The sequence below is a fragment of the Nelusetta ayraudi genome, unplaced genomic scaffold (genome assembly GCF_046127955.1).
Source record: "Nelusetta ayraudi isolate G7.1 ecotype Tasmania unplaced genomic scaffold, CSIRO-AGI_Nayr_v1 ptg000005l, whole genome shotgun sequence".
NCBI lineage: Eukaryota > Metazoa > Chordata > Actinopteri > Tetraodontiformes > Monacanthidae > Nelusetta > Nelusetta ayraudi.
This window is the reverse complement of record NW_027466055.1, coordinates 8,324,398-8,349,029: the sequence shown is the minus strand read 5'-3', so window position 1 is coordinate 8,349,029 and position 24,632 is coordinate 8,324,398. Positions and strand designations below refer to the sequence as shown.

General features: G+C 43.8%; 3 protein-coding genes and 1 long non-coding RNA gene across 9 annotated transcripts; 3 read left to right on the top strand and 1 right to left on the bottom strand.

Moving 5' to 3' along the window:
* The first annotated feature begins 317 nt into the window (after window positions 1-317).
* gsr (glutathione reductase) lies at window positions 318-7,099 on the top strand. 3 transcript variants are annotated; one of them, XM_076012177.1, is made up of 13 exons: window positions 318-544; window positions 1,057-1,228; window positions 1,829-1,855; window positions 1,969-2,057; window positions 2,775-2,844; window positions 2,967-3,114; window positions 3,229-3,283; window positions 3,375-3,474; window positions 3,578-3,832; window positions 4,321-4,432; window positions 4,603-4,734; window positions 5,322-5,455; window positions 5,601-7,099. In XM_076012177.1, the coding sequence occupies exons 1-13, from the start codon at window positions 483-485 to the stop codon at window positions 5,748-5,750; spliced, it is 1,506 nt and encodes a 501-aa protein (XP_075868292.1). In that variant the 5' UTR covers window positions 318-482; the 3' UTR covers window positions 5,751-7,099. The 3 variants fall into 3 exon arrangements, with proteins under 3 accessions (XP_075868292.1, XP_075868309.1, XP_075868301.1); XM_076012194.1 differs by lacking the exon at window positions 318-544 and having other exon boundaries at window positions 944-1,228; XM_076012186.1 differs by lacking the exon at window positions 318-544 and having other exon boundaries at window positions 1,082-1,220.
* Window positions 7,100-8,814: 1,715 nt separating this feature from the next.
* Window positions 8,815-16,507, top strand: slc30a9 (solute carrier family 30 member 9). Of its 3 annotated transcripts, XM_076012149.1 has the most exons (18): window positions 8,817-9,052; window positions 9,490-9,639; window positions 9,731-9,910; window positions 10,123-10,170; window positions 10,298-10,397; window positions 10,682-10,774; window positions 10,875-10,957; window positions 11,119-11,177; window positions 12,111-12,178; window positions 12,800-12,958; window positions 13,403-13,538; window positions 13,624-13,663; window positions 13,753-13,824; window positions 14,097-14,204; window positions 14,871-15,036; window positions 15,263-15,392; window positions 15,588-15,701; window positions 15,817-16,507. In XM_076012149.1, exons 2-18 carry the CDS (start codon window positions 9,531-9,533, stop codon window positions 15,859-15,861), a joined length of 1,710 nt encoding a protein of 569 aa, XP_075868264.1. In that variant the 5' UTR covers window positions 8,817-9,052; window positions 9,490-9,530; the 3' UTR covers window positions 15,862-16,507. The 3 variants fall into 3 exon arrangements, with proteins under 3 accessions (XP_075868281.1, XP_075868264.1, XP_075868271.1); XM_076012166.1 differs by lacking the exon at window positions 10,123-10,170 and having other exon boundaries at window positions 8,815-9,052; XM_076012156.1 differs by having other exon boundaries at window positions 8,817-9,639.
* Window positions 16,508-17,575: 1,068 nt separating this feature from the next.
* On the top strand, window positions 17,576-19,533 carry LOC142902073 (uncharacterized). 2 transcript variants are annotated; one of them, XR_012929041.1, is made up of 3 exons: window positions 17,576-17,692; window positions 18,271-18,389; window positions 18,506-19,533. It is a non-coding gene; the product is annotated as an uncharacterized LOC142902073 (long non-coding RNA). The 2 variants fall into 2 exon arrangements; XR_012929042.1 differs by having other exon boundaries at window positions 18,501-19,533.
* An 830-nt stretch (window positions 19,534-20,363) lies between these two features.
* grxcr1a (glutaredoxin and cysteine rich domain containing 1 a) lies at window positions 20,364-23,527 on the bottom strand. The gene is made up of 4 exons (XM_076046875.1): window positions 22,987-23,527; window positions 21,313-21,552; window positions 21,155-21,220; window positions 20,364-20,606 (listed from the first exon to the last, which is right to left on the bottom strand). Exons 1-4 carry the CDS (start codon window positions 23,380-23,382, stop codon window positions 20,427-20,429), a joined length of 882 nt encoding a protein of 293 aa, XP_075902990.1. The 5' UTR covers window positions 23,383-23,527; the 3' UTR covers window positions 20,364-20,426.
* Window positions 23,528-24,632: the final 1,105 nt, after the last annotated feature.

Here is a 24,632-nt window from a genome sequence, read left to right as displayed (position 1 = left end):
TAGACATCCTCAGAAGAAATTCAACAATATTTATTTTAAAGCTAAAGCAGGTGACAACTAGTTTTTGATCGGGAGTCTTCTTTTTGTTGTTGTTGTTTTAACTTGACAGCTACCTTAGTGCTAATGCTTTTTTTTTTTTTTTTTTCTAAGCAATGTTTACCTGGTTTTGTAGCTGAATCTACTTCATATTAGAAAAAATGTTCAGGGGGAAAAAAACAGGGGCGCTGTCAATCGGTGCTAAACCGAGTTGACTCACTGACACAGGAAGTGATTTAGCTCTCGCATTGTGTATTTTTGCTTGATCGCTGGTACACAGCCTGTGACACTGAAGAGACCTAGCGCACCGTAGGCTGTCAGTAGCCCAGGAATAAACATCCGCACGCTGTGGACGACTCCGGGGTAGAATGCACCCAAATCCATAAAAAAAAAGTATTTAAAAAAAAAAAAAAAAAAAAGTATTTAAAAAAAAAAAAAAAATCAACATGCCGTTTTTAAGGATCTGCAGGTTTTTCTCTAAAGGGTCGCAGTCTCTTGCTTTACATAGGTGAGTCCACGACCACCTGAGGTCGAGTTCAAAACTATTATAATCTGTTCGATTCTTTACGTCTCCAAGTCGATTCTAAATCCAAAAGCTTCGATTCTCTGGACTTGTGCGCCCTACAGTTACACATATTAAGAATATACATATGTATATATTTTCCGCAGAGTTAGCTCTGATCTATATCTGTTATTGTAGCTGTCACGCTGTAAGCCCACGCGGGGCTATGCTGCGACTATTGTGCAACCAGTTCCTGGGATTTGCACCATTGTTGAGATTCATAATGACACAGCAGCGGCGGCGATTCGCTCGGCCCTCCCATCCATCGTGTGTGTGTGTGTGTGTGTGTGTGTGTGTGTGTGTGTGTGTGTGTGTGTGTGTGTGTGTGTGTGTGTGTGTGTGTGTGTTGCGCGCCGCAGCGGCTTCCTGGTTATGGCACTCTGTATCCACTGGACCCGGACGCGAGCATTCTGTTGGGTTCACCGCTGCACACGACAACTTTCCGCTTCTTTTCCCAGACACACACTCATCCGCCGGACCATGGCTTCGGACCCGACGGCGTCGGACGCGACCCGGTTCGACTATCTGGTGATCGGCGGCGGCTCGGGTGGTTTGGCCAGCGCTCGGAGGGCGTCGGAGCTCGGCGCGTCGACCGCCGTGATCGAGAGTCACAAACTCGGAGGTACCTGCGTGAGTAAGAACCTCAAATGACACCGTTATCTCTGGCGGCCACGCTCTGTTTTTCAGTTCGTTCAGCTACTGGATCCAAACTTTGTGCAGAGCACTGACATGCTGGGGCTAAAAACCATAGTAAAACTGCCAGGCTTAATGTAAACAATCGTTTTGTGGACTGTGATATGTCTATATTATCCATTTTTAAAATTATAGTCCTTAATAATAAAGTTTTTATTTTATTTTATTAAGGACTATATATTTTTTTTATTATTAAGTCCTTAATAATTTTAAAATTATAATCCTTAATAATGAAGAATTTCCATACATTTCAGTTTTTTAGAAAAGAGAACTGCCTAATTTCAACGGCTGTCTCTATTGCAAAAATGGGATGACTGTTCCTCATTTGGTCGCAATCGCTGAAAAAAGCCATTTTCACACTTCTGTCAAGAAGCAGACCATCTGATCTGTGCGCAGAGCTAATAGGTCAAAGTATATATTTAAAACAATGGTCAAAGCTTTGCTTCATACTGTACTCCTACACAGTAGCAGTCCTACATTATGTTCTGACTTCTCCTCATAAAATGAAATCATTTACTTCTGAATGATGTCTTGCAGGTCAATGTTGGCTGTGTGCCAAAGAAGGTACACTTTTCTCTATTTCTAATGTCTTGGCTTGCCCTTGAACAATCTTCTACTTTGCATCAGTCATCCACTGGTCGTCAAATCCTGTTTTCACCTTGCTTTCTTTTGTGAAGGTTATGTGGAATGCCGCAGTGCACGCTGAGTATCTCCACGACCACAGCGACTACGGTTTTGACGTTGAAAATGTTCGTTTCAGCTGGGAGTAAGTTGCGCCACCACACCATTGTTCAGTCTGTCTTCACCTGTCTGTGCGCACGCAGTGACAAGTTTCTAAACCTGTCGTTCCTGGAACAGATTAGTATCCGTTTCGTCGTACAGTTTCTCTGTCTTTGTCTTTTGTTTGTTCATTTGGGGGTCATTTCCTTGTAATGGTTCATGGGATATTTCTAGAAGGATTATATTTTAAGAACCTCCCACCTCATTAGGGGAGTGGCCGTCAGCTGTCTGCAACCTGAGACAGAGGTGGGAGGAACACTTACACACCACAGGCCTGAGCCGTCACTGAGACTGCTTTAGTTGCTTTACATAAGCAGTCTGAATGAAGGCCCAGTGTATTTTTACAGTACAATTGCTCACTTTGTCCTCGGGATGAGCTCTTTGTGATGTCACAGAAGAGAAGGTACAATACCTCTCCCAGGTTTGTTGCCACAGCCCTAATCAGGTGTTGGCTTTGCCCTCTGAGTCTAACCTGTTGATATCCCCATTCAGATGTGGACGGTCTAGCAAAGTATCAGTTTCAAGCAGTTTTATTTGCAGGAAATTGTCAACAGAGGGCTAAATATGTTAAATCTGCATTTTTCTGGTGATTAATGAAGGCTCATGTAAAAAATAAAAAAAAAAGGGATTGTTTGAGTGATGTGTGTTCGTAAAGAAAGGAACACAGTTTCTACTTTGATTTGATCACGTTCTTTGTCTGCAGAACTCTCAAGTCCAAGAGAGACGCTTACGTGAGCCACCTCAACCGCATTTATCGCAACAATCTTGACAAAGTAAGTGTCCACAATTGTTTCAACACTTTCAGTTTTTATCCTAATTAGCGGCTGATTTCCATAATGTGTTTGTCATATTTTGTTGCGATAATTAATTGCACGTTATCCACTCCTCGTATCAGGCTAAAATCCAAAGCATTCAAGGTCATGCCAGGTTTACCAGCGACACTGAACCGACCGTGGAGGTCAACGGAAAAAAGTACACAGCGCCTCACATCCTCATTGCTACTGGAGGGCAGCCTTCAGTGATGAGTGACAATGAGGTTCCAGGTAAATCCAACTGACGCCAATCTCTGTCATGATCACCAGCTTTGTTTCGTAATGTGATGGCTTTTTTTTCTTAATCTGTAAAGTTATTATCATTATTTTTCTTTCTCATTTCAGGTGCTAGCCTGGGTATTACCAGTGATGGCTTTTTTGAGCTGGATTCTCTGCCTAAGTCAGTTGGTTTATGTAATCTGCCTTGTGTTTGAATAGTTTTTTCTTTAAGTTGCTGTGAACAATTAAAGGTTTGTTGGTTTTCCCTACAGACGCACTGTAGTGGTGGGTGCAGGTTACATTGCAGTAGAAATGGCAGGGATCCTGTCCACGCTGGGTTCCAAAACATCCCTCGTCATCCGCCAGACTGGAGTAAGAATCATATTGATCTTGTATGTGAAACACTTGTTTCAAGTGTTAAACCACAAACTGATGGTGAGGCCGTGGCGTGTCCCTTTCACACTGTCTCTTGCAGGTTCTTCGGAATTTCGACAGCTTCATCAGCGCAAACTGCACCAAAGAGCTGCTGAACTCTGGCATTGACATGTGGAAGAACTCTCAGGTCAAGTCCGTGTGTAAAACGGACAAGGGCCTGGAGGTGACTGTCGTCACCAGGGACCCAGAGAAGAAGAATGACGAGGAGAAGGTCAGGACCATCCAGGAAGTAGACTGCCTCCTATGGGCCATCGGCAGGAAGCCCAACACCTCTGGACTGAACATCGGCGAGCTGGTAACAGTCTGTTTTGTTTTTTACTCCTTCAGTTGGAGTAATCTAGTGCAAAGACTCGACAACAGTCTCTAAACAGTCAATGGGAAGTTTGGTGATACCCTGAACTGGTCAAGGTCTTGACATGTGAACTGTTTGGTCAGTGCAGAGAGGAAATAAAGCATTGAACTGGCCCTCAAAATAGATAAATGAGATTTAAAGGACAATGTCAAAATAATTAATTCAGGCTTTTATTTTTTTTAATCGTGTACCTTATGATGTTTTGCTCTAGTCATTTTTATCATCCTATTGAACATAATGACCAAATTTTCTTAGTGAATCCGTGGGTTTCCGGCCAAGGAATTTTTGTTTCTGAGACTTTGCTGTCACTTAAGTCATTGTTGTTTTTTGAAAGAAGCCCAGAGAATCCCTTTTTTCTTCTCCAGACTGCCCTGGCCTTTTCAAGAAGTCATTCATAAACATGCAGTAAGGGCTATCTCTGTGACCCACAGGCTGTTGACACAGATGAAAGAGGCCATATCGTAGTGGACGAGTTCCAGAACACCAACCAAGCGGGGATTTACGCTGTCGGAGATGTTTGTGGCAGGGCCCTTCTCACACCTGGTACAAACTCACTTACCGTTTTTGGAGTTCTGTCAAAAACAACAGAAAGTTAGTTAGTTAACATACAACCACAGCAGGAGTGTGAACAAAATGATAGAAGTTGTGTTTCTCTTTTTTGTCCTTTCTTGCTATTTGCACCAAGTAATTGCAATCTTTGTGTACTGTGGCAGTTGCCATCGCTGCAGGCAGGAAGTTGGCACACAGGCTGTTTGAGGGCAAGAAGGACTCCAAGTTGGACTATTCATCCATCCCCACAGTGGTGTTCAGCCATCCACCCATTGGGACGGTGGGCCTCACAGAGGGTGAGCCTTAGTTCACACAGTCTGAACTTTCATTTGATTAAATTTTCCACTGTCTCATTACTGCTGCATAGAAATGATGTGAGGATGTTGATTATACCGTGATTTGCTCTGGCTTAAAGAGTTAAATGGTAGTTGTGATCCAGTCTCCTTCATCCAAATCAAATGCACTTTCTTCTGACTTGTAAAAGGATGCAGCAGCTGCACTAATAAAGTGGACTGTTGTATGCAGCAGGCAAACAATTGGAACATATGACTATGTCACATTAATGTGCCTCGAGCCTGATGCTGCTATATCCATTAAAGCAGCAGGCAGCACAGAGTGACTCAGAATGAACACTTTGTTTATATGTGATCTAAACACATGGCCTGATGGCTGCCTGTGTGACGTACCTTCTGCTCCTCTCTCAGGGGATTGTGGGACAGGAAAAAAAATCCATAGTGTATAAGGATATCCTGGTACTTTAAAGAAACTACGTGCCATGTACTATTTCATTTGACATACATAGTTGCTGGCATAGTTGATGCTAAATACATTATAGCACAGTGCACAAGAATCCAAGTTACATAAACCTGTGCCTTCTTCACAGAGGAGGCCAACAAATCTTGGGGAAAGGAGAACGTGAAGATCTACAAGACTTCTTTCACTCCGATGTACCACTCCATCACCACCAGGAAGAGCCTGTGCATCATGAAGCTGGTGTGTGTCGGCAAGGAGGAGAAGGTAAGTCGGCTCTGCGTTCTCAAGACTGCGGCGATGGCCGTGATCGGATCGCAGCCCAACAAAACAAAAATTCTGCGTGCAGGTTTTGTTTTCTTGCCATTCCAGCAGCTGAATACTCAGCCCTGCGTCTGCGTCTGTCCTGCAGGTGGTGGGCCTGCACATGCAGGGCCTGGGCTCCGACGAAATGCTGCAGGGCTTTGCCGTCGCAGTCAAAATGGGCGCTACCAAAGCAGACTTTGACAGGACCATTGCCATTCATCCGACTTCATCTGAGGAGTTTGTCACAATGCGCTAATGCAAACGCAGCCGCCACCCCGACTCACCTCTTTATAACTATGCGCTTATTTCCATCTTTTTTTGATATCAGATATTGATATATTTTTTTGGTGCCCCTCCCCGTTTTGAGTGCAGCACTGCCAGTCCCGGTCTTATGTGTATAATGTCTGACATTCTGTAATGTATGTGTACACGTTTAAATATAAGCAAATTTAGCTGCATCAGAGCATTGTCACGTCTAGTGGAAGAGGAAGTGCAGTAAAAGCAATTTTTTGCTCCAAGGTAAAACATACTACCATGTCTGGCTTACACTGAACTACTGGCTAGCCCTGTGAACGCCTTCAATTTTGAAAAAACAAGGCAACTGTGCAAAATGGTGGTTGACTTTGTCAACCCCTTATTTAGTGACTCGAATTCATCACTGTGGCAAAAACTGCGACAGTTACCATTTGTTTTTTGTTTTTTTTGGTGGGTCTCCCTACATTTCCGCTGTGACATCCAAAAAAAACAAAAAAATGCAGCTTCCTGCAGCGATATAGGTTGAGAAGCCTGTACACAGCTGTACAGTTTTGTCGCAGTGCCACATTTACCGTGAATGAATTGTTTGTCCCTTCCGCTCATGACATCTGCCCTTGTTCACGTTGAGGCTGCAGGGCCTAGTTCAATACCTGTTCACCCTCACCACAGTTCAAATTCCTGCACCACTCCTTGCTACTATTGTTCCCTAAAGCCTTTTTTTTCTACACCAAATATTAAAATCTGTCAACACAGGCACTCCTAGCCGGTGCTTTTCACTCGTGGAAACACTCAGACAGGATTAACCAGGGAACGGTAGTTTTCTACAGAACATAATTCCGCTTGATAAAAATCAGTGACAGCTAACACATTGAGGAACACTATGCAGTTTGATCCACCTTGTAAACTTTTTTTTTTTATATCGTTCATAAATGAAAGGAACACACATATGTGACTGAGACAAAGAGATAATTCATCCTGTTCAGAATATTTTTGATATTTCCTTGAAGTTGAAAAGTGATGTGTTATTCTAAGTGGCCTTATGTGCACAGTGTTTCCATTTTCTTCTGACTTGTGGCCAGACCTTCTCAAACTGTGCTGCGGGGTCTTAACATTAAACAGATAAATTAGATTCTATTTCAGTGATTTAGGAAAGGAAGTGACTGATCTGCAGGTGCTATTGTGATTCCATTGATAGTCACAACATTCCTCTCCTGGAGTATTTTAATGTCTGTCATTTGTGAGAGAAGTAGCATAAATGCTGCTGTATGTAAAGGTACCTTTATACAGCCAATGCCAGACTGTACTATCTCAACCGTACTGTTCTAATAAAAATTGTTTTTCTTTTCTTAATGTTCGGGATTCCATGATTTCCTGTTTTTGTGTCACAGTGGTAACACCGAGCTATTGCTAATTTAGGGGTATTTACATTTTCTAAAGTCATGTCTACTGTAATGATGATATAGTATTAAGCAACAATGTCAAATTAAAGATCTCATTGTGCATTTCCCCGATCTGGGTGAAATAGGACATGCTGTATTTGCGTCAGAGGAGAAAAGAACTGCCTCACCCATTCTGTCTTTAAAAGAAAAGGACAAATAAACAAAGGGCAACGCCCTCCACAGGCAGCCACCTTAACTGCCATTATGCGTTGTTGGTTTGGTTCCTTTATCTAATCTCCTGCTACCAAACCGCGTGTTCGTTTAATGAAGAAAAGAGACAAGTAGAATATGAACAAGTTTTAGTAAAAAGAAGAACAAGACATTTGTTACAGAGATCTGATGAAGAGATCTCTGGAGTCGAGTCCTGGCCGTCGCCGGAGTCAGACTGACTTCTTTCTCCCAAGAAAGTCCTTAAATGCAAAGAAAAACAATCTGACTCCTGATTTGAATGTCTTCTCAAGTGTCGTCCTCTGATTGGCTGTCCATTCTTCCTCCTTCAGTTGCTGGGTGTTAATGTCATTGTTTGTGAATGTCCATCCTTCCTTCCAGTGTGACCTCTTGAAACCATTTTGCGACAAGACGAGCCCAGGCCACAAGTTCCCATCCTTGTGACTGGATGGGTCGCAAACTTTATGAGGGTCGCAAAGGCACTTCCTTCAGCTGACCCCTCTCTGGTCACCCCAGGAGACTTAATGAGTTACACAGTCTTTGCTCACAAGGTTTTCAACACCCCCAGGGCACTGATCATGATCATCAAATATACACCAAAGCACTACATAAGTAACATAGTAACATTCAACACATTTATACATTCAAGTCAATGTAATAATTCCAACATATAAATGTAATGCTACAAATATAATAGCACAATATACAATGATGCATGATGTTAAATGTCTGATTACAACAGCGTCTACTACAACTCTATCAGCTCCTCCTGGCAAGAATAAACTCTCATAGCCATTTAACTCTCTGATTTGTTTATTCTTGCTGTGACTTGTAAATTATTTTTAATACAAATTATTTGAGCAAAGAGATAACACATTAATTTTTATCCCATTTTACTATGTTTATTTTTACAATTTATAAATCGCTGCATTTCTTACAGTGTTGACTGATACATGCTGTTTAAAAAAAAAAAAAAAAAAAAGAGTAATACTTATGATTGCTAGGACTTTTACCAACAGAAATAGCAGTAGTTGTATCATTACTGGGGAATAAAGGAACGCAATAAATAAATACATACATACAGTATGTATGCAGTCAAGTGGCCTAGTTTTGGAATTTTGTCAGATCTGATTTGGGAAGACATCCTTGGTTTTCTGAAATTTGTTTTGTGCTTGAATTTAAGAATGTATCAACAAGTTCGGGTCATTGTGTTAGGTTTTTATTGAGTTTTATCTACTAGTAGCGTCAACCTAATTTATATTCTTTCCTGTACCGTTGGACCCACATTCTCGGCTGTGTAAATCCGATCTTTCACGTCATAAATACTGTAAAAATTGATGACTCATTAATGGGGGGCGGGGGGGTCCGGGGGAAGCACCGTCACATTTGTCATAGGTCACGTGTCAATGTGTATATACGCCATACAGTGAACATTTATTTATTAGGATGGCGAAGACACAACTCGCCCGAGTCTGTTGTTGATTGGTTAGCAGTAATATTTTTAGCCCGGCCTGACCAATCGAATTTCGTGTATGTAAAACAACCAACGACGGAAATTGCGCGAGGAAAGGCTTCCCCATCCTGCGAACAAAAAACACCACTGTCCACTGAAGGTCCACAGTGGTAGTTCATTTAATTTTGCTATAGGATCTTAAGATGGATACAGAAAATGCAGAGAGAAATTCACTGTGAAAAGGTATTGACCTTTTTGTATTATATTGAGTACACGTAATTGTCATTTGTGCTGACATACGAGTTTGTCGTCAAAGGGCAGAGAGCCACTTGTTACCGACAGTATCGACGTTAGCCTCCTGCTAGCTGGCTAAGTAGCTAAGGCGAGCTAAGTTTGTAGCTCCGCAGACACTGTGTTTGGAGGCGCTGTGGCAGCATTTTCACCACTTGCTAAGGAATAAACCGGCGAGCGAGGTGGTTCGAATGACGTGTGAGTGGGACGCGTTGCGCATTTACATCGTTTGCGGCAATGTCAGCGTTGCTCCTCTGTGATAGTGAAACTGTTGAGTGGGGAGGCGGCGTTTGTGGCGTTGATCCGTCGGGATTGAGTTAGCTCAGGACAAGCTGGGACGGCTAATGCACAAACAGTGACCGGCTCTGTCCGTGACTTCCGCCGCGCAGAAACTTCTTGTGATTGAGCGTCGAGCCCCGCTACAGCGAGGATGTTCCACTGTCTGGCCGGCAGACCGTGGCATGTCCTCTGCAGGGTCTCCTTGCCGCACAAGGCGCCCTTATCACAACGGTCCCCGAGGATCCCGCAGCTGTGTCACGGTGAGTCTCGAAATGTCATCAACAACGGTGGGCAAGAGCGGCGACACCTCCTCGTCCTAAGGGATCCATTGTCACCCGTTGTGTTTCACAGGATGGCAGAGTGGAAGCATACACAGCTGGTGGATCGGCCTACCAGAGTGTCGTGTCGCCTCTTCGGGGCTGGGTAAGGTGCAGTACTACTCTACCTCCGGAAACAATAAAGATGTTCCTCCGCAATCACCATCGGGTGGTCCTCCAACGGCTGAACAGGTCTTATCTGCCGCCACTAAAGGTACCGCACCTCCAGCAGGCAATGCAAGCTAAAGATCTGTTTTTTAAGATATATGTGAATGATGTCACTCATCGGAAGGATTGAGTCTCATTTGCCAAAACAAAAAAAACAAAAACGTTTGTCTTGTCCATCGAAGTGCTTGCAGTTGGTTCAGGGTTTGAAATCTCATGAGAATCATGGTATTTACTGATGAAATGTATTTACCACGGTAGGGTCAACACAGCAGGGTCTGACGAAGGCTGAGACCATTCAAGTTAAAGGTGATGAATGTTTGCACATACCTCACATCACAGTGATTGATTATTATGTGGCTGAGTCGGGATAGAGGGACTTCTTATTTTATTTATTTATTTATTTTTACAAAATTGTCCTGTATTTTCTTTTCAGTTAGAGCAGTGCTAAAGAAAAGGGAATATGGAGCCAAGTACACCCAGAACAACTTCATCACTGCAGTCAGAGCCATGAATGAGTTCTGCCTTAAACCAAGGTGACCTTTCCACTGTATTCTTCAATGTTATGCCTCATTTATTCACTTTTCGACCAGTTTAAATAACAAACTGTGGCATTAACAAATGTGTCTAAAAGTTAATCTGTTCAGTTTCACTGTGCTCAGTAGTAGTTGAGCTGCCTGCAAACAAACCAAACCACAAATTCCCCTGTTTTAATGAGTAACCGTGCATTTGTCATTAGCTGATGCCAGGCAGCCTGTCATCAGTTACCATGGGGTCACACTGACCTGTGTCCTTGCCCCTCTCCCAAATGTGTTTCTAGTGATCTGGAACAGCTTCGGAAGATCAGGAGACGGAGCCCCCACGATGACACGGAAGCCTTTACCGTCTTTCTGCGGTCAGACGTGGAAGCAAAGTTAGTTGTATTCCTTACAAATCAAGACTTAAAAGATAAACCAATGGCTGCTGGTGTTTTGATCTCTCCCCCAAATTTTCTCCCTGTGTGTGACTTTCAGAGCGCTTGATGTTTGGGGAAGTCAAGAAGCTCTGGCCCGTGAAAAGAACCTCCGGAGCGAGGTGGAGAGAGAGTACCAAGAGAGTAGGTCTATACTATGTAAACTGTGCAATACATTTTAAGGGAAAGTTCACTCAAAATTTGCACTTTTTATAAAACATGCAACTTGTCTCAAACTTTTGAACTTTGCTATTTGCGTGTATGCTGATTCTTTTGTATGTTTGCTCACATTTTCATCCCTGCAGATATTTTCCGAAATCAACAGTTATTGAAGGAATACAAAGATTTCTGGGGAAACACAAAGGTGAGGACAGATTGCATGTTTGTGCATATTGATGTCTCCTTTGCAGTTGTTGAACGGCATCACCTTTACCATTTGTGTGTCCACATGTGTCCAATTCTTAGGGAAACCATATCTCACAAAGTCCATGAAGGATAAGCCTAACAATTATCTCAAACAATAGCTGAAACTGATGGACGATATCTCTTTTATTACTGAATTTGGCTGTCAGTAGTATAGCACAATTACTACACTCACATTATCAGCTCGTGTCTGACTATCATTCAGGATTTTTTTTTTTTTGTCCAGAACTAAACTGAGACAACGCAGTTTTAAGTTGTCACAGAGTTGTCGTCACCATGGTTGCATCTTGTGTCCAAAAGTGGTTACCCATGTGTGCTGTACTGCTTTTTGTTAATGACCATCAGAAGTAATTGCTCTCTGGACTGGCTTTTGATCAGAAATATTTGCTTGAATCGGCAGACAGATTTTGAGTATCTGCTCTTTAGTATCAGTTCATGTCTTTAGAGAGGGTTTTTTCTCTCTTATATACATTCAATTGTAGATCACAACCCAAAAACTCCTCCTGTTGCCATGAACTGAACTGACTCAGGCTGCTCGTGGCTGTAACAGAGGTCACTGCTTCTATGCTTCTGTATGACCGTGTCATTATGTATTGTCATTCACTTCGCCCCCTCACACTGGAGGGTTTTTCAATGGCCCTACTGTTGTATACCTTTCTGGTATGTCATGGCATATTCAATACTTTGCTGAGCAACACGGCAGGAAATTTCTAACTGTATTCATAATTTGTCAAAGGCTTTTTCCTCCGTTGCTTTGATTTACCATAAAGACAACAACACAATTGTATTACTCTTTAAATGTTACTGCATACCTTCCAACCACTATATGACTTTTGAAATATGTTGTTTTGTTCTGTTTTTCTTTTCCCCAAAGCCTCGATCGGGCCAGAGAGCAACATTTCTGCAAGGCCCTGGCAAGGTGGTCATGGTCGCTATTTGCATGTAAGTTTTCCAACCCAAATTCAGAGTCTTCCTTCTGAATGCCATTAAGGCTTTGTGCACTCAGTGACTCCGCTGGGCTGCCAAACACTGTCACACAGTGGGAGATATCGGATTAAAGTCTGTTCTCAGCAGGGTTACTATGTACGGCGCCCAGGCGAGCGTTTGGAAAATGTGTCGGAAACGTCTGAAGCAGCTCGCTGTGGAGAAGCGATGCCTTCTGATGTGCTTCTAGAATAAATGATGTCTTTGCGAGAAGATTTGGATTGGGCCCTGTATGGCAGCCCGTCTCACATGAGACATTTCAGCCTATTGAATTAGTGTGACTCTGTTAGCGGACATGTGCTGGCGGTCACATGAGCAGCAAAACGTTTGTCTTAACTACTTATGCCACTTGGAATGCTCAGTTAGTCAGGGGTCCTCGACCAATTATCAGATCTTTGTGTTTTATTTAGCCTTCTGTTTACAGCCTTCTGCAGAAAATGCTTGCTTTCAACTGGCCTGATTACCAGAACTTTTTTTTTGTTACAACATAAACACGTCTGTATTAAATTTTAAACATTAAAACGGGTCAATCTCAGACTGCCTGCTCATGTACTTTCACTTTTTCATATTTGTCTGCAGCAATGGGCTGAACTTCTTCTTCAAACTCCTGGCATGGGTCTACACTGGATCAGCCAGCATGTTCTCCGAGGCCATCCACTCTCTGGCAGACACCTGCAACCAGGCCCTGCTCGCCCTGGGGATTAGCCAGTCGGTCCGCAACCCTGATGCTGGGCACCCGTAAGTAAACTTTACACATATTCTTTATGATGTCATAAAGGGCACTGATACCTTTCCAATTTTGGTGACATCTACAGTCAGTTGTTGGCTCTGCCTTCACAGACCTTTTTTTTTTGTCTCCTCGCAAACCTGCAGAAGCTCCAACAAAGCAGCAGAGATACAAAACTCAGTATTCTTGTAGACGGATGTAAACAGTGGCCTGTTTTGAGGAGTTCTGTAGTCTTGTCAAGTTTTCACCCAATGCTGCTTCACTGCAGTCTTGCAATAAAATGGATGGTTAATATGAGACCTTTAAAGTTAAATATTTGTCATTTTCACTTTTCCATTTAAGCAGAAGTGGGATCACAACCTACGTGTAGTTGAATTCTCGAAGTGTCTTATTTTATTTGTCAACTTAGGCTTCATATTGAATCGTGTTTTTTTTCCTCCTCCTCTCTCTCCAAGGTACGGCTTCTCCAACATGCGCTACATCGCCTCCCTCATCAGCGGAGTGGGCATTTTCATGATGGGAGCCGGCCTCTCCTGGTACCATGGCATCATGGGATTACTGCACCCACAACCCATTGAATCTTTGTTATGGGTGAGCGTTTGTTTTGACAGCTGCTTGTGAATGATACCAAATAAATGGCATCAATGACTAATTACATGATACTACCACATTACAGGCCTACTGTATCCTCGCAGGCTCTCTGGTTTCTGAAGGAGGTAGGTGATGGAAATAAAGTGAGGCTCTCGTTTGTAATGGTGATTGTTTGTCGAACAGTTTGGACTTTAACTGTGTCTTTCTCTCTTAGCTACATTACTCGTTGCCATCAATGAGATAAAGAAGAGCGCCCGCCAGAATGGACTTTCTTTTTATGAATACGGTCAGTTCAGTTCAACCTTTTGTGTTTCATAATTAAGAATTCTTATAAGCACCTATTACCTGAGGGTGAAATAAGTGATTGCATTTCTAAGACAACAAGAAAAGTCAAGTTTAATGCAGATGAACAAACTCAACTCGGGGTTATTCACCTGTTCTCTAATGCACTAATGCACCACTGAGGCCTCTTAATGTGCTGAGATTGTGAAAATTTAGGACAAATTTATTTTGCTCTCTGTCATAGTAAAGCAAATTGCTCCCCTGTGTCGTGTGCAGTTATGCAGAGTCGAGACCCGAGCACCAACGTGGTGCTGCTGGAGGACGCCGCCGCCGTGCTGGGAGTCATCATGGCTGCTAGCTGCATGGGCCTCACCTCACTCACCGGTAAGTCACCCTCGCTTCCTGCTTGACACAACTCAAGCAAACGTGATCTCAGAGTTGGGGCCCATAGCCTCTGCTACACCTGTCGTCATATCACCTGGAATAGTGTTAATGTGCTGCACAGTGTGCACCCTGCGACTCTATCATGGTTGAGACGTGAATGAATGAAAAGTTAATATAATATGTGAGAATGCAGATATGTTGACAGCAGCAGTTATTCGCCGCTGTAAATACGTCATGATATAAACGTTTGGATCTCCGCCTTTAAGAAATAAACCATAAAGGAGAAAAAAATATTGTTTAGAAAGCCTGAATTGAACCAATAAGGACATTTGCATTTCAACAAACCATATTATTACCATTTTCACAGCTTTATTTTCCTTCCAGGACTGTGGTGGAGCTGTTTGCTACTGTCAATTATTCAGAAACTGCTTATATATCCCTCTGTTTACAGTCTCCTGCAGGGTCGTAGGAGGCCATGCATTTATTATTGCTCTCCTGCTATCTGTTCTGTGATTTATTGCTCCCTTTTTGATATGCCAAATGACTCTCGGGTTGTTTTTACCTCTTGTTATTTGCACCTTGAACTCTAATAGCTGACATTTTCTACAATGATCTCCACTGTGCCGACACCCTTTAACCCCCTGCTCTGCGCCACCTGTGTTCCAGGTAACCCGTACTACGACAGCTTGGGTTCCCTGGGCGTTGGCACGTTGCTGGGCGCCGTCTCCGCCTTCCTCATCTACACCAACACAGAGGCCCTGCTGGGACGCTCCATCCAGGCCGAGAGGGTCCAGAAGCTGACGGAGTTCCTGGAGAACGACCCTGCCGTGAGGTCAGCGAACCAGCCGACGTTTCACAAATCAGACCTGGCTGTAGTCCCTCAGAGGCTGCTGATTGGTCCGGTAGTTTATCTGGTTGCGTTTCAAGTGAAGCTGCGTAATTTCCCAGTTGAAATCTCATGAATCCACCTGCCTCCTGAAGTTAAATGTGTCTTTCTTTATCTAAAATTCACTGTTATATTCAACTTTTTTTTTTTTATCTTGTGTGTTTCTTAACAGGGCCATCCATGACGTGAAGGCCACTGACATTGGACTAAGTAAAGTCCGCTTCAAAGCGGAAGTCGACTTTGACGGCCGAGTGGTGACACGGTCGTATCTGGAGAAACAAGACATTGACCAAATCCTAAATGTAAGTTGTCTTGTGCGACATTCTCTACTTTTCATTTCCTGCATCTGCAGAAAGACTGTGAGCATCTTTTGCAAGAGAATTTGGATGTAAACTCTTCTGTATTTTCCATGTTGGACCATAGATCTGTTGTACTTGCTGAAATTGTCTCTTTTCTAGCAGCTTTAAGGCTTCTGTCTTTTCCTTTTCTTCCTGCAGGACATTCAGCTGGTGAAGACCCCCGAGGAGCTGGAAAACTTCATGCTTAAACACGGAGAGAACATCATTGACACCTTGGGGGCCGAGGTGGACCGCCTGGAGAAAGAACTCAAGGTAATAAAACCATCACTCTCCATTTCCAGTTTAGGATATTTTTCTAAAATCAGTCTGAACAGCAAACTCATGTCTCAGATTTCCTTGTAACTGTGTCCTCCTCTTCTTCTTGCAGCAACGCAACCCGGAGGTTCGCCACGTAGACTTGGAAATACTATAGTCACAACCATGGCATTGCTGAGACAGAACCTGAGACTCTACCAGTAAAAAAAAAAAAAAAAGGATCAACGGGCCGAGCCTACCTCTGCAAGCTGCCCCCTCCTCCCCACCCAGACCACAACATAACCAGCCTCAGTCTGCTGTACGATAGTCCTCCACAGTGTAGAAGGACCACATCTGTGGAAATGACAGAACTTCATTTAACCTCACCTGTGCTGAACTGAGATCCACTTCCAAACTCCAAACCTTGTGTTGCTGGCATTATACTAAAGACTCTGTAGTGTCCTTGAACTTTCAGGGACAGTTTGTCCCCGTGCTGCAGTTCATTCACAGACCTGAGGCCCGAGAGTTTGGCTTCACGATTACCGGCTGAGTCATTATACAGTCACAAAAAACTCTGTGTCATTTTTGGTGTTTTTCCCGACCAAAGGTCTACATTACACCCGGACATCTATTTAAAATAAAAAATAAAAAACTAGAGAAAACTTATTTAACTGCTAGATAAAGTTTTTGTTTACTTTTTAATGCAAAAAAAAAAAATGCTGTAGGTGGGTGTTGCTATTATTATAAAGATAATTTATAGTGAGCTATAGAGATTTTATTGTAATTGCTAAAGAAAAAAAAGAAATGCAAATTGGCAGACAGAACACTTGAATATTTCAAAAAAGTAATCATGACCAGATAATGTTGATTTTAAAAAAACAAAATCAGTTCAGTTTATTGTTTTGTTTTGTTTTGTCCAAACTTCCAGGGTCCTTATTTGAGGTTTAGCAGACAGGTGATTGTACTGGACGGCGACAAAGTCATGACTCCCATTCACCCAGTGTAAACAGGTGAAGGCCCACCCAGGGGGAGGACATGACCTTGTTCAGTGTGTGTGTGTGTGTGTGTGTGTGTACCAACAACAACAACAACAAACTGCATCTATGCCCTCTATGATACAGACAATTTTTTCACCTTTCATCCGTTTCCTGTCACAGCTGCATCACGATGCATTTGCCCCGATAAAGAATCCTGCTTGTGGAGGTGGGCAAGAGACATTTCATTAAGTTGGGGGTGCGGTCTACAGGGGGAGCAGGATGTATTATTTGAAGGTGTTAATAGTGTAATATTTTCCCTTTGATTATAACCGTGTTGGCACTGCTGAAGGAGTTGGGATAAAAATGTAAGTAATTTATTAAATTATATTGCTTTCCTCCTCTCTCTCTTGTGTAATTCCACGTCAAAAAACTCTTTAAAGTAGCCACAACACATCTTCACTTTTCATACTACCTGCGTGACACCACAAAGGGCTGGTTTCCAGAATGCAATGTGTTAGCACTTTGAGCCCTGAAGCAAGAAAGATGAGTTTCTCCAGTTTTGGGGAATTGACAGGGAGAGAAAAATGTTGTGGGCACAGAACACTTTAGTAAAGGTGGGTTTTTTTTGTTTTTTTTTACTCTGGACCTTTGAAAGGCTGCATGAACTTGGCAGAATGTCTCGGGTGGTGAAGGAGCAGCAAGGACAACTGCACTGGTTCTCACTTCAGTGCATCCAAGCGCAAAACGTTCACCCGACCTTTTGGTGCCAGTGGTGTTTTTATGGAGACTGTTCGTTTGGTTCGGGTGGAATGTGAGCCGAGGTCCATTAGATGGTGCAGTTGTAGGCAAAAGAAGGAGGGGGGGGGGGGGGGGCGCTCGCCTGCACGCTGACGTCAATAAAAATAGTCATTTCAAACCCAGTCTGCGCACTCACCGACCATTCAAAACATTACGCACGGCACCGCGGCTGGAACTGAACCCCACAACCAGCTCGACCGAACCGGACCCGGAGCCGAGGCGGGACAGCCGCAGGTTTTTTTTTTAATTTTTTTTTAAATTATATATATGTATATATATAATTATTGTTATTATTTCACGCATCACCGTAAGAATGTCTTTACATTTGTGAGTGTTGCGCGCGTATCGCCGCACATTGTCATCGCGTCGCTTTACCGTACACAAACCAATCTGTCCTCAGAGAGGCGGCGAAACAACAACAACAAACCTTGCGCGTTTGGTTAGGTAAAAAAAAAACCCAATAACAACAACAACAACAACAACAACAAAACATCGTTTGGCTGGTGTGGATGTGCAGGGCGCGTGCGTCGAGACGCGTCTGGCGCCAAACGCCTGCGCTCGCACACTGCCGCCTCGACCACGCACCTCTCGCTGTTATTAGTTTTTTCCTATTCGGGGGGGGGGGGGAAAGCGCAAAAGGTTGCGCTTGTTTTGCGATCTGGATCTCGCTCGATTGATTTATTTATTTATCATTTATTTATTTATTTATTTATTTCCCACCTCCCCACCCCCCTGTCCCCGATATGTTCATTTCTGGTCGCTCTCGGATGGGGGCGCACTAATCCTACACATTTCGGGGGTCTCTCGTCCAGCCTCCCCTCCATCATCACCACCTCCACCACCAGCAGTAGCGGCAGCAGCAGCAGCAGCAGAATCCTGCAAAATCCCAGAGCCCATCACTCCTCGGCGCGGAAGTGGATGAAACACACGGGTAGGACTGCCTTCTTGCGCGCCGTCTCGCTTCGGGTTGCCTGTTTTCTCTTGTCTATCCCCCCCCCCCCCCCCCCCCCCCTTTGCCAAATAATCTGTCCGTCTTTTCCAGCGCAGGTGCAAGAGAGCAGCTTCTGGAAGTGTGAAGGAGGAGAAGGAGGAAGAGGAGGAGGAGCAGGAGCAGGAGGGGGGGGAAGAAAGTCGCCATGGCGGAACCATCGGCGCCCCCTGCTCTGCGCTTTTAGCCTCTTTACAGTGCTGCCTTGTCTAATCATGTTCAAGCAGCATTGTACAGGGCTATGACAGCGCAGAGAGCTGAGCTGCTCGGCCCGCTGCGTCTCTCTTGACCCCCTTGGACGGCGGCCAGTGCATGACATCATCCGTTCCCGAAAAAGGAGCACAGCGGCACCGAGGACCCACTGTGTGGTTGGTTTGTTGTTGTAGCCCAACCGCATAAATGGTCTCCTCGATTTTGGATATTTTGTTGTTGTTGTTGTTTTTTTTTTTGACCATCGAGCTTTAGAGGGCGTTCGCTTTTGTTTTGCCGCTCGAGGTGAAACGCGGAGTCTCTCTCTCTCTCTCTCTCTGTGTGTGTGTGTGTGTGTGTGTGTGTGTGTGTGTGTGTGTGTGTGTGTGTGTGTGTGTGTGTGTGTGTGTGTGTGTGTGTGCAGACCAGATACATTATTTAGGCAATTAAAAAGCATTGTGCTGTTTGCCGCTCTGTGTTATTCAGGTTCAGTCCAATCCAGCACCATGAGCTGATTCCTTGGTCTATAGGACATTTACAATAGTGAAAAAAAAAAAAAAAAGAAGAAGCCCGGCCATCTGATAAAGTTGCGTAAACTGGAACGTATACGGTTTGTTCTTATCCATGCAGCAGAGCTTCAAAAAACTGAGTTCAAACAGTTGTGTGGCATTTGAAACCTCATGGCCTACAAATACGTATGTGTATTTGAACGTCTCTTTAAGATGCATGATGATCTAACATCTTCATTTTCTCAATGTCATTTTACAAATCTCTTTTTTTTGTATGTCAAGCTGGGAAATTTGGTGACTGAAAATGATCTAAATTGCCAGTTGTTATCAAAAATATTCACATTCAACTGACTGTTCAGTATGTTCTGTCATTAAAGAGTTAAAATCTATTTGTCTCCTGACTTTTTAAAAAGAAAAATCTATTTCCAATAAACGCTGTTGTGTCATGGCTGCTCCGACAGTGCCTAAAATGAATTCAGAATTATTATTATATTATTATTATATTATGAATCCTGCTATAAATCATCCCTATACAGGTTATGGGATCATGCCTATTTGGTAAATCATTTGTTTAAAGGTCTGTGTTATGTAAAATTGTGTTGCTACAATAATGCGTCTATCGCGGCAGTGAACTCCCCAGAAAACTATGGGACTACAATCCATACTTGGTTATTACTTTGCTGCAAATCCATTTTTTCCTGATGTTTTAGCAGGAAACTTAACCACAGCATTTGCAGGAGGTTATTAAACAAAGGGCTAAATGTGCCGCTCTGTGGTTCAAATGTGGGAACTTTATGTGCGCTCGGTGTCTCGGACCAGTTTCATGGCCTCCGCTGGATGCAAATTGAACCCTTGACTTCCCCTGCTTGGGCCCGAGTCTTTGTTTATCCTTCACCCTGTCTGATATGGGATTAGCATTTGGAACATTGTTAATGGAAGAGCCTGCTCACTAATTAAATAACAAGCTTACATCTACAGGAGGTGAAACCCATTGACGTGATCGCAGACTCAGACAGGTCCACTGGGGAGAATTTTGCAATAAACTGAAAATAACCTATGCGTCTATTTGCATCTAAAGACAATTGACACTGTTGCCCAGACACCCCGACTTACTTCACGGTGACAGCACAAAAACACACAACGACAGATACCCAAATGTGCTATTTTATTAAAAATTCATTTTATCCCCTAAAACAATGGCCATGGAAGATGAGTGCTGCTGTGTTGAGGCTCCTATTGGTCCAGACTCGGCGAGAGAGGTAGGGCTAGGCACTTAACACCCTCACTTGGTGCAGCTCACACAAGGCTGCAGGCCGTTCTCGTTGCAGGAAGTGCACTTGAGGGCTTTGAAGGAATCCGTGAAGCAGTTGCGGAACACGGACATCTTGCTGCCATGGCACATCGGGCACGGAATGAAGGCGTAGCCTCCACAGGTCTGGCACAACTGAGGGTGCTGGACCCTCTGGAAAGATCGAAAGTTGGATTGTTGAACCCTTTCTCAAACTTGCATTGAAATGACTGCTGAGTTCAGACCTCTAAAATGTCACACGTCTTGCAAAGTTCCATTCTAAAGCATTTTCAGACAGTATTAGCATTCTTTAAGTTATTTCCACCTAGTTTCCCCTTCAAGAAATAAGGTTAGAGTCTATCCTCTACATTTACTTAAAATTTTAGGAACTCTGTTTACTCTGTAAATATGTATTTGGTAGGAGCCAGGTGTTGGCTCCTTGTTCTTTTGCCCTTCCAAACGTGTGGAAGGTCCAAATTTTGCTTATTTCATTTAATTGATCAAAATTACTCCAGCGGATTTGGGGCATGAAAATCATTAAGATTCCATATATTTTCTTGTGTTATATTTGTACTTTCATGATTGTTTTTTTTCTATTTTTTTTTTTTTTTTTTTTACTAAATCTTGATTTATTGAAACACCACTTCATTGTGATTAGTCCCTAAACATTGTTTGTTTACGTGCTATTCTTTTAAAGTATAGTTTCCAAGCTCAACACTGACCTCTATTTTTATCAGAAGATCTTGAAGCTCTCCGGACTCGTTCATGCATAGGATTTTCTCAGCACCCTTAGAAGGAGATTTGGTGCAACGTTTTAAACTTGAATGGTGTGGATTTGTGAAATGCAAACCACAGATGTAACTCTTGAGCAGTGACTTACCCCGAGGTAGTGTCCGTCAATGAACACCACTGGTAAACAGGGGGGCTCTCCAACACGTCTGCACCGCTCCTCCAGTTCCTTTCCGTACTCACAGTCCAGGGCAATGTTCTTTTCCAGGAACTTCACCCTGTGGTTCTGGAAGATTTTCCGGACCAGTTCGCAGCGCTCAAAGGTGGTTCTCACCACGCGGAAGCTGGTGGTGTAGATGACTATCCGGCCAAATTCAAGAGATAACTCCACCTGAGAGGAAGTAAACCGGTGATCAAGGTTTTCCTTTTATTTGTTTTATATGTTTCAGATATGCAGATAAACAGCATCAGTCCGTGCGTTTACATGGCACGAGAGAAATTGGAATTATTGCCTTAGTCCGATTATGATCGGAGAACTCACGTGCATGTAAACACCTTAGTCAGATTATGATTGGAGTTTGAGAACTCCGATTGGAATCAGAGAACTCCGATTGAGTAGTGAAATATCAGAGCGTTGGCTACTCATGTTGTAGCTAATGGCATGAATCCAGAACATGCTGAACTAAAGATGAATGACGTCCATTCAGAGGTTGTTCCCATGTGCTGAAACTGAACCCAATTTTAGTGACAAAGGCAGTGAATACAATTCTTTGTTCTTCTTAAAAGGAAATATTATCTACTTCTTGTCAAACGGCTCACATTGTTGCATCCATCATGTGGCCAATGCAATGTTCCCATTACCTAAGTGATTCAGTGCATTTTTATTTAATGTCTACACAAAAATTAGTTTCCACCATTTCGGATGTAATGGAATGACTTCTTCTGATGTGAGATATTTTGTGATGACACTTGGGAAAAGCCAGCATGTTTCTGCTCCTGTCAGAAAAAGGCCTGTCCTTGACAAGCACTGGAACTGCACTGTCAAAGAAAGATAATCTCTCTTAATCATGATGAGCTTTATCTGGCTGTCAGTGACCTGGTTTGTTCACCTCTTGTGACCCCACAGAAAAATAATGCTCTCAAATGTTGGACTTCGGGGACCACGGTTCACCTCAGAGCACGTCTCCTTCTTCCGCAAAGGGAACAGATACTCGAAAGCAAAGTGCAGAGAATTCATTAACCTGATTAGTCTCTGTCCAAACACTTAACGAAATGCATCATTAATCTTTAATTGCTGTGCGACCTTGTCCTCTATTGTGAGCTTCTGGCCCAGACGAGCTCCTACCTGTAACTAGACTTAAGGGGTGCATGGACGTCACCTGTACTGTGACTGTAACTGTGAATACACTCGGTTGATTGGTTTAAAGGTCCAATATTTTTCTTTCTAGACTCCAGTGCAGCAGCCCTGCACTAATTATGATCTGAAAAACCATATGGATTGAAAGGAAAATGTTAGACATTAAGCTCACTGGCTGTTGAAATCAATGTTTTCCTGGTAATATTGACACTGTGTCGGACCTTCCGCATGTTTGGAAGGAGACTGAAACAAGGTTGTTTGTCAGACGCTGGAGGCGACACCTGGCTGGGCTTACGAACCAGGTGGAGGTATCCATGTCCCTTGTGATGACACAAAGGGCTGATTTCACAATACCTAATTTACTAGCATGGGTTTTCTAAAGCAAGGGCGGGTAAAGAGGGTGAAAAAAATCTCAACAGGTTTAAAAAATTTCAACAATCACCATGTCACTGTGTCAGGTGTACTTACACTCTTCAAACCAGGCAGGCTTTCAAACAGGGTCTGTCCAGCGCTGACCTTGTGCTTGACCCCTCTGATGGTCCCGTTCTTGCTGAGTATGTTCACCCTTTTGGTGGTGAAGGTCCAGTCCTTGGTGGCCCCTGCGTACAGGAGCAGATCGTCAGGCTCGCCCTCGCTGTCATCCAGCTCAGAGCCCAGGGGACCGAGCCCATGTCCCTGAGGGTCTCCGCTGGTGGACGGGGTGCTGGCCCGCTCGGCGTCCGAGCTGCTGGTGCAGTCTGAATCCACGGAGTCCGAGGCCCCCTCATCTTTGAACATCTCCTTCAGCACCCGGCCGCTGCTGCCCGAGGCCACGCGGAAGCGGACGCGCTTCTGCGGCTTCTCTGTCGGCGCGGTCGCCTCCATCGCCAGCCACCCGCCGCCACGTTACATGGTCCGCAGCTCAGCACTGTGGCCTCTTTGCCTCTCATCCAGGAGGCAGACGTGCGGCGCAGGCAGACGTTTTGTCCTCCGTGGATTACGACCACGTCTAATCCTCGCAGTTTGAACACATCTAAAAACAACTGAGAGCCCGTAAGCTGCCTTACAGTCGGACTCACACCGAGGTAAATAATGCATGTCTTCCTGCCATGGCAACCTCGCGGAGCTGGTCTCAAGTAAAACGATAGCCGCACTTGAATTATGCATCGCACTTTACGCAGTTTTCACTAAAGCTTTGACAGAGGACTTTTAATGGTCTGAATTCATTTGCCTTTAATCGGACAAGCAAGATGACAGGGTGGAGAACAAACATCCCAGGATCAGTGGCAATATTCCCAGAGACTGTATCACTTCCACTTTCCCATTTTACCCATTAAAAGCAAATGATTTTAGTTCCAGTCGATGAAAAATACATGCATACTTTTTAATAGTTTAGACTTAGTGTCACTGCACAAAAGACTACAATACTACACCAAGATTCTTCTTCTTTCTGTTCCCTTTCAGTTCATTTTCGTTTTCGTTGAAATAAATAAATCGACTTTGTTTCTGGGCAAAATGCATGTCTAGCACCAAGTGGTTATGTGAGCACTCTTGAAGGTCCCAAGTTGAATAATATTCCTTATTGAAGACTGTAAACAGAGGGTTAAATACACTGAAATACACTGATCTACAGAGGGATTTGCTTTGTCCCATTGACCATGTTCCGCCCAAAGTGAGAGTGCAGGTGTTCCCTGGTGTGGTCCTCGCGCAGCAGAGGATAGCATTTGGCGTATCACGGTGACACACAACAGCAGCGGGTCCCTGCAGAGACGGCCGCTTTTTGTGTGTCACAGGTGATGAAGCGGCTCCCGGGAGACGAGACACGTCAGCTGATAGCAGTGACAGCACCACTCTGTTTGAGTGCTGCAACTTGGTCCCGGAGGGTGAAAACGGGAGGCTACACACACACACACACACACACACACACACACACACACGTCATCACCTGTTTGTGTCACACGGTGCTGATCGTTAGAGAACATTGGGGAGGAGTCAAACTATGTCTGACTAATACTCAGTGACACACACACACACACACACACACACACACACACACACACACACACACAGGGTCTTGTCTTTATTGATCCACAATGGCCCCAAACTGTCTCCTAATTACCTTTAACCATGTGTGT